General features: G+C 48.1%; 1 protein-coding gene across 1 annotated transcript; it reads right to left on the bottom strand.

Moving 5' to 3' along the window:
• Nucleotides 1-2,158: 2,158 nt before the first annotated feature.
• Nucleotides 2,159-8,670, bottom strand: LOC142922760 (zona pellucida sperm-binding protein 3-like). The gene is made up of 10 exons (XM_076063607.1): nucleotides 8,550-8,670; nucleotides 7,860-8,071; nucleotides 7,316-7,432; nucleotides 6,632-6,731; nucleotides 5,946-6,123; nucleotides 5,422-5,557; nucleotides 5,230-5,324; nucleotides 4,481-4,575; nucleotides 3,236-3,364; nucleotides 2,159-2,332 (listed from the first exon to the last, which is right to left on the bottom strand). Exons 1-10 carry the CDS (start codon nucleotides 8,602-8,604, stop codon nucleotides 2,202-2,204), a joined length of 1,248 nt encoding a protein of 415 aa, XP_075919722.1. The 5' UTR covers nucleotides 8,605-8,670; the 3' UTR covers nucleotides 2,159-2,201.
• Between the last annotated feature and the right edge of the window lie 243 nt (nucleotides 8,671-8,913).

Genomic DNA, 8,913 nt, shown 5'->3' with positions numbered 1-8,913 from the left:
CTGCTGTTCAACACACCCGTGCTGGTGAGAGAGGCCTACTGTTCATCACACCCGTGCTGGTGAGAGAGGCCTGCTGTTCAGCACACCCGTGTTGAGGGGCCTGCTGTTCAGCACACCCGTGCTGGTGAGAGGGGCCTGCTGTTCATCACATCCGTGTTGGTGAGAGGGGCCTGCTGTTCAGCACACCCGTGCTGGTGAGAGAGGCCTGCTGTTCAGCACACCCATGCTGGTGAGAGAGGCCTGCTGTTCAGCACACCCGTGTGAGGGGCCTGCTGTTCAGCACACCCGTGCTGGTGAGAGGGGCCTGCTGTTGAGGGGCCTACTGTTCAGCATACCCATGTTGTTGAGAGAGGCCTGCTGCTCAGCACACCCGTGCTGGTGAGAGAGGCCTGCTGTTCAGCACACCCGTGTTGAGGGGCCTACTGTTCAGCACACCCGTGCTGGTGAGAGGGGCCTGCTGTTCAACACACCCGTGCTGGTGAGAGGGGCCTACTGTTCAGCACACCCGTGCTTGTGAGAGGGGCCTGCTGTTCAACACACCCGTGCTGGTGAGAGGGGCCTGCAGTTCAACACACCCGTGCTGGTGAGAGGGGCCTGCTGTTCAACACACCCGTGCTGGTGAGAGGGGCCTGCTGTTCATCACACCCGTGCTGGTGAGAGGGGCCTGCTGTTCAGCATACCCGTGCTGGTGAGAGAGGCCTACTATTCATCACACCCGTGCTGGTGAGAGGGGCGTGCTGTTCATCACACCCGTGTTGGTGAGAGGGGCCTGCTGTTCACTCCCATGCTGGTGAGAGAGGCCTACTGTTCATCACACCCGTGTTGGTGAGAGGGGCCTGCTGTTCAGCACACCCGTGCTGGTGAGAGTGGCCTGCTGTTCAGCACACCCGTGCTGGTGAGAGGGGCCTGCTGTTCAACACACCCGTGCTGGTGAGAGGGGCCTGCTGTTCAACACACCCGTGCTGGTGAGAGGGGCCTGCTGTTCATCACACCCGTGCTGGCGAGAGGGGCCTGCTGTTCAGCATACCCGTGCTGGTGAGAGAGGCCTACTATTCATCACACCCGTGCTGGTGAGAGGGGCGTGCTGTTCATCACACCCGTGTTTTTTCAAGTAGTGGTACCCCAAACTTTCGCAGCTCTTATAAATTCCCTTTTCACACCATCAATAAGTAAACTCCCCCTCCCCCCAGCGCCAAACGACAAGTCCACCGGCACGTACACTACCGCTTTCCTAAAAATCTGCCAATCAAATGCTCATTTTTACGTTAATTTCTTCGTCAGAACACCTTGTTTGCTCACACACAGTTTAAAGGTCCGCTGTCTGAGCATGGTTGTGTTTTGCTAATTTCTCCTGTTTGATTAGTACTAGGTGCCTCGGTGAATGTATATGTTCTGACTTTAACATAGCTATTTCTGTGACCAGTTATAAGCTAATCACTCAGCTATTTCAATGCTAAATTCTATGCCTATTCCTTTGTCAAGGGGTACCTCTGCGGATGTGTATACTTTAACTTAGCTATTTTAATGAGCCATTTCAATGCTAAATTATATGCCAATTCCTTTGTCAAGGCGCTTTGTTTTCATCTCACACAGCTTAAAGGTCGTGATCCAAGCGTGGCTTCTCTCACTCCAGCTCTGTCCTCCAGACAGTCTCGTCCCTTCACCTGATGAAGGCCGCTTGTGTTGTGGCCAAAACGTCGTGATTTTTTGTTATTTTATTTTCACCTACGTGACTTCACCCAATAGAACCAAGGAGTATGGATCCTAGCAGTCACGAAAGCTTGGAATATAGAATTAAATACTACTGTTTTTGCATCTTACACATTGCCCATTTTTGTAATGAACTAACAATGCTCAATTACTGCCACGGTTGTGAACTTCTGGGTCCATTTTAATGGCAGATTACAGTGGCATAGAAATGCATTTTTTCATGACATTGTTCAACTGCTCCATTGTACATGCCAAAGAATTCCTGCCAGTTAGGACAATTGGGTAAGTCAAAAAATATTTGCCTATATTAGGTACATTCCACTAGTCCTGGCACGCATGAATTGGAGACCACCTAATCGTTTCCATACTCGCCCTCATGAACTGGGGTATGATGTAGTTACACGAACTGCTCGCAACACCAAGCAAAGACCCCACAAGGCCAGAAAAGTAATGCACCAGAGTTTTATTGTCATAGGTTAAGCAAAGGAAGATCACAAGTTCGTTTTCAATCCCTTTGAAGGAGTCACGTGACGCCTCTTCGAAACAAACAAAGCCACCGTGGCGCTTGCCGCGACAGCCATCACCAGCGCAGCCACTCCCAGACCAAGGACGGGAGCAGCACCTGTAAAACAATTGAGAGAAAGGGCTGGTGGGCAACTGCGGAGCTGTTAAGCTAGGGTTTCCACATGCCAGAGGTTGTGGGGCATTTGACCCATCCAAGTATTTGGTCAAGGTGTATTGTTCAAAAATGGTCACATCACTCACCAAGGTTTGCCATTTAACACTGGTGGATGGGCTTAGTTCAGCATGTCACACATCTTATGTTATTAAAAACAATCAAATAGTATTCGGTCTGTTAAAACATCTTGCCATCTTAAAACATATTTACATCTGACGACCAAAGTACATTTAAGGAGGATCATTGCAATGTCTGTTGGGCATAGCTTTAGGGCACTGCTACAATATCCGTGTTTTTTACCTTTTCAACTAGTTTTTGGGGAAGGGGTTGTAGTTGGATGTCAGCCTTTTCAAAAACGGAGAAAGAAACAGACCTTCCAAATTGCATAAAGTTCTGTATAGAGATTAAGTATTACAGACTGCTAATCCAAGAGGTCAACCAGAGTCATTGCCTCATGGACGTCCTGGTTTAGCCTTAATTTAATCAGCTCGAACGAAAAGAGGTTCTCCTTTCCGGCAATAAAACAAGTGTTGATATATTCCTTTCACAAGGAATCAAGTCTGTATTAACCACACGTACTTTTAGTGAACATGCGCCTTTTATATAGATATCGTCTATGAAACGGATTGGTCTACACCAGAGACAACCTTCTTTATGGCCTAGTCCGAGTAAAACCAGAAAACGTCAAACGGTGAACAGTACACAGATAATCCATGCATCGGAGCATTTTTATCCCTGGGTGAGCGGATACATCATGGGACTGTTTTGCCAGTATCAAAGTACGGAAAATAAGCTTTTACCCTGAGACGGGACAAAATGCGCCAAGAAAGAATCGGGCAGCTTTACCGTGGGTTGCAGATGTAGAAACCCGTGGCTGCTGCCGTTTTGCAGGGCTGCTTGGCTCGGCACCATTTGAGAAGGGCTTGGCAATCACGATGGGGCCCAGCATCACATCTTCCACCGCATACGACGGTCCTGAGTGAGTGGACCACATTTGGAATGTGGCGAATGCCTAGGCTTAAGAGCTTGATCTTTTGTAGCCCATATTACCAGGTATCATTAAATGCATTACTGCATATACATTGTCCCAAAGAAGCGATTCTGCCTACATCATGATTTAATGGGGATGTAGCGCTGAGGCACAGAAATGGTGAGTCACCCCCCCCCCCCCCCCCCCGCCTCCCCCACAGACTAATTGCTGCTGAAAGTTGTGAAAATATAATTATTTTTGGGCAATTTAAAGCATACGTTTCCACAGATGGCTGGAGGAATGGGGGGGGGGGGGGGGAAATGCCAGGCCTTTGTGCTTTAGGAAATTACTAAAAAAAAATCGAAGACACACCGAACGGTCACAATGGCTGGCCGAAAAATGGAAATCCAATCTGTGAGAAGACGAGCCGAGGTGGGAGAATTTCGGATATAATTAAAAAGCGAAACTAGCAAATCAGTCTGCCAACGGCAAGATCCCGTGTATGGCCCGCAAAATCAACCAAGGATTGAGAGTCTTGCAGAAGACGGGCGAATGTGTTGCCAAGTGCCGAGTTCGGCTTTGACAGTATCACTCAAAGTTTAATTTTACATTCATCGTGATGTTTTGAGTTGCAGACTGCCATAAGTTGTATTGCACCAAGTTAGAGTTGCGAGAAACTAAGGTGGTGGTCAAATACATGTTAGAAGTTTGAGAATTGAGCGAGGAGCTGTGACGAGCAGCTGACCGCGGCAGGAACCCTCCTGAAGCCCAGGTGCCACCAAGGGTAGTTGTGCATGCCAGCTGCTACTCAGAGGACCAGCAGCGCAGCAGGTAATTATTCACCACGAGCGCGTGGACTCGGAAACCCGAGCAGACTACAGCAAAGATCGCGTCTACAAGGATACAGTGGCTATTTAGTTTACTTGCCATATGACAGTACTTATTTCAATCGTGATGCATCCATTTTTGATTGCCACATACCCAACACCATTATTTAGGTAAGGTTTACATGGTGAATGTCGCAGTTTGGATTTTCTGACAATTTCCTAGAACGTAACACCCTTGATATTCAAGGGTCTTCTGTACATGACTAAATGGCCGATTACGACGGCTGTACTCACCAGTCACTGCTGCCACATCCCTGCGCCTTCTTCCACTGGGGCACGTGGACTCGCAGCAGCTGCACACCGAGTCCGAGCCATCAGCAGAGACCCACCTGCATTGCACACAAATGTCGTCTGTAGTGGCACAGGCAATGCTCACGCGTATCCGTTCACATTTAAGGAAAGTGCCGATTGAGCAAACGTTTAGGGCAAGCAACGTACAGTGGTGTACCATTTGGCCAGCACCACTCGACCAGACTGATGGCGAGAAAACCGCACTCGATGGGAGCCGTGGCCAGGAATACAACTCTGGGCGTAGTTTTGTTTAACTGTATGACATCACCCGACCTGTAAAGTCAGAGCCTTCAAAGAAAAGTATTGCAAGTATTTGTAGCATCAAGGGGCAGTCTGTGGCCAGCCCTAGTGATCAGCTTGAGAAAAATCTACGAAGGCGCGGCTCAGTTGATGCTCCTGACATTAGCCACGAGTGAGACTTGAAGTCTGGCTACCAGGCAGAGATTTTTCAAAATGAGCTCAAACCAATTACAGACGTCGTATGCAGGCTTCGACCAATAACCACCTGAATACATCTTAACAAGAGCAGTCCCGTGGGACTGCACAATAATTGTTATAATACCAATTGCAGGTAGAAACCGAAGTTTGGTCTCAGGGATTTTAGTTAAGCACACATGCAAGGCATGGATTAAGCTATTGGATGGAAGACACTGAAAAACAAATTTCTGGGCAATGCAAGGAAGAAGACCAACCTGTATGCAGCCGAGGGGCTGTAGGTGCAAGCTTTATTGACAGCTGTTGGAGATGTTGCAACATCTGCAACCTTCAGCTGGCAGAAGACAAAAACCTGGACCGAGAAGAGGAAGAGAGTTTCTCACTCAACCACACTGCCTACTACGTGGCTAAAGGTGGTGTCTGTAGAAGCATGCATTACAGTAGATCACCTGATCGCCATTGTTGGTCAACGTCGCAAGGAAGTGGAAGGCATCTATGAAGAAGCGAAGGACGTTGTCGCTTTGCCGGAGCAGGAAGCCAGAAGTAAGGCGCGCATAATACGAGACTTTGCCATCCACCAGACACCTGCACAGACACCGTAGACGTATGACATGTGGCTTTACATAGGGCAGGCTAGCAGAAAGCCAGCGCTAGGAGATGTCGTACGCCTCTTCTACTATATAATGATGCATTGAGGGTGCGCCAAGCCCACTTCTTAAGGGGCAAGGGGCTCCTCCCACCCAAACAAACCAAAGCAGTCACCAATGGCACACATTGACCACATCTCTCATCAGTAGTGTGACCGACACCACATGACAAAAGCATTCACCATGCACCTGGGCAGGTTTAACCATCAGAGCGTGATTCAGCGGCATTCCAAGGTCAGGCTCTGTTATATGCTCAAGCAGTGGAATGCCACCTTTACGACAAGGAGCATAAACATTCAGACAGGATTAGGAGAGAGAAATCTCACCCAGAGTTAGAAATTATTTGGTAGCTGAGGGGAGAGTTCCTGTCTGGAACCGGTGTTGCAAAGCAGCTGACCACGAAGATCCTGAGTGGAACGTGGTTCACCGTCTGCACGCTCGCCTCGACATTCAGAGTCTGGCCCAGCTGGTATACGGTGGAAGGTCGCGCCACACTCCAGTCGTCTTCATAAAAACAAACAATTAGACAACATCAAAACACAATTACCAAGGCCGAGTGCAGACTCAAAGCGCAGCTCGGAAAGTGCTTGCTCACGCCACTGCTTGTGGAAGAATCCCAGAAAAATCATGGGACCTTTTGCCAGTACCAAAATATGAGAATAGGTTTCCATTTTTTGGCAACAGGTGTTAAGATGTTGAAACACCAAACTGAAACCTTTTGCAAGGAATGATGTGTCTGCATTAACCACAAAATGTGTGGTCAGAAGGAATCATGCAGACACGATTGCTTGTAAAAGGCTTCAATTTGGCGTTTTAACATCTTTACATCTGTTTTGTTGTCAGAAACATGGGGAAAACCTATTCTTAAACATGATATAAAGTTTAAGAACCTCGGTTATACATCTGGCGTATTCTTAAATACCAAGTAAACATCTTGAATGGCAGTTTAGACTAAACCATCCTGGTAGCAGCCATGTACATAATAGGCAATCAATGTCCTCACACCACTGACCAGTCATGAGCCTCAGCTTGAAGCTCAGCTGCTGCTGCATAACCTTGGCGCTGCTGAAGGGGATCCATGTGGGTTTGATAGCATTGCTGGACACGTTCCCCTTCCTGCAGCGAGGAGATCAGGCACAGATTCGCTACAATGAGCAGAGGTTGGCGATTCTCAACAGCACAAATTGTGACCAGATTATTATTGCAATGCCGTTAACATCTTGCAAATAATAGACAAGCAAATATATACAGAACCATATTTTCAGAGTATATTTAACATCGCAAAGTGCAAGACTTACAACCGACGAGGACCAAATAAGAGTAAGTATGAGACTTGGTGCATTGAATGCTATCCAATGGAGTACAATTAAGAGGACCGTGGTTCACACAGTATGCAATGCATGAACCACTTCAGACGTGGACATTTGTAAGGCAGGATGTTTGAGGCAGGCCATAATACAGCCGCTTGATGTGAACCCATCAGTAAAGTTGGCACCAAAAACCTCCACGACACAGTACAGGGAGACTTTCCATGCGTGGATTAAATCGCTGTCATTTTGGCTTTATTGCAATTCAGGCCTCGCAAAGCTAAAGCACACGAAACGGAACGTAATTTTTATAGCCAGTGGTAGAACTACAAGCAGTTTAGCTGGACTTCAAAAATGAAGCAAATGTCAACAAGAGACTGCTGGTCAACTCGCCTGGGATAGCGGCAAACGACCGGCACGGCGACGTAGTTTGTGCGGATAATGCCCGTGTTGGACGTGGGGCGGTAGTAGAGGTAGTTCTCGTAAGACAGCAGCTCTGCACTCATCTAAGACGGGAGGAAGACATGGGGTTTATTACCCAGTGGGATACTAGTGGAATTGAAAAAAAAAAAGCTCAAACACCTTGGTGAAAGACCCAATGCAGCAGTTCCTCGGTTTAAATAATTTACCTAGCTCATGTCCACCATATAAACCACATCCACACAAACCAATGCAGATGCAGAATCCTGATGTATTATTGGAGAAGAAAAACGTTCAAATTTACGACTGGTCATCCAGAACAGACCTTAACATAATAATGCAATGACCGATATACAAATACCAAGGGGACTTCAACAGCAATACACCCCGCTGTTATTGAAGAAGTCTGGCTCGAATCGAATGCGGAATTGTAGTTCTTATGCATCTACACTCGGCTAAAAAATAAAGCAGTTGGATTGCGAAGATTATGTTACAGCATTAGCAGCCAGTTACCTGGAGGCTACTGCCACAGCTTTCCAGTGCGTAGAGGAAGGTCACCGTCCCAGCAAGGGCGTCGCTCCCAGTGACGGGGCAGGCTGGCACCCCCAGGGACAGGTCACTCGCCTGGGCCAGGTGACCCGTGCCGAACAGGTCCCTGCTCACGGTCAGCGTGAGCGTCGCCTCGTCACACACCACACTCACCGTGGCGGAGGTGGCCACTACAGCTGGCGGTGCCACACGGGACGAGGCGCGAGAGTTACCCAAACAGTGACACAGGTGGTCAGTGAAGCCGTAGAAAGTCTCAGAAACTCGCAGTCACAATCATCCACACGGAGCTGCGAATACTTGGGTTCGAATTCTCCAGTAGCACCTCAGTAACTTAATACACGCGTTAAGACAGGTTAAGAATACGTTTTGGCAATCCACTATTGGATCAAGTCTTGCACACTGCTGTCGTCAGTTTGACCATACAGATCAGTACGGGCTGAATTAGGGCAAAGCCCACACTTGTAGCCAATGTTAACATTACTGGGACGCAAATTGGTGTTCAGGTATATAGAACAGTGAATCAACCACCACGCAACATTAGCAAACCCATCGTTAGTACGGGTATATTATGGTGTTCTCACCAGGCAACACGGTAGTTGCATAGAACGACAAAAAAAAGATTGAAAATGCATGTTTCAACCAAACTCCACTTACCAGAGGCAAGACATAACAACCCCAAGACCGCGAACAAAGCCCTCGGGGTCTCCATCGCAAGGACAACAAAAACCGAGACTTAGCACGACACCAGCAGAGCCAATGCACCTCTCGTCCCGACTCGGGGCTTTTATCTGCGCGCGGGCTCATTCGGTTTCAGTAATGTGCCAATTAACGCCTCCTGTGTACGTGCAGCGTGATTGCGGTGCAGCTCCCACCCATGCACTTGTGCCGACATCGAGCAAACCTCTACCGATGAGACAATAAGTGAGTGGATCTGCTCTGATAAAAATCTCGCCGATGAGACAATGCGTGAGTGGATCTGCTCTGATAAAATCTCGCTGATGAGACAATGAGTGAGTGG

This window comes from Petromyzon marinus, unplaced genomic scaffold (assembly GCF_048934315.1).
Source record: "Petromyzon marinus isolate PM22_M1 ecotype Great Lakes invasive population unplaced genomic scaffold, UKy_Petmar_22M1.pri1.0 PM_Scaffold_162, whole genome shotgun sequence".
Lineage (NCBI taxonomy): Eukaryota > Metazoa > Chordata > Hyperoartia > Petromyzontiformes > Petromyzontidae > Petromyzon > Petromyzon marinus.
Note: the sequence above shows the minus strand (reverse complement) of the source record. Positions and strands in the feature narration are given on the sequence as shown.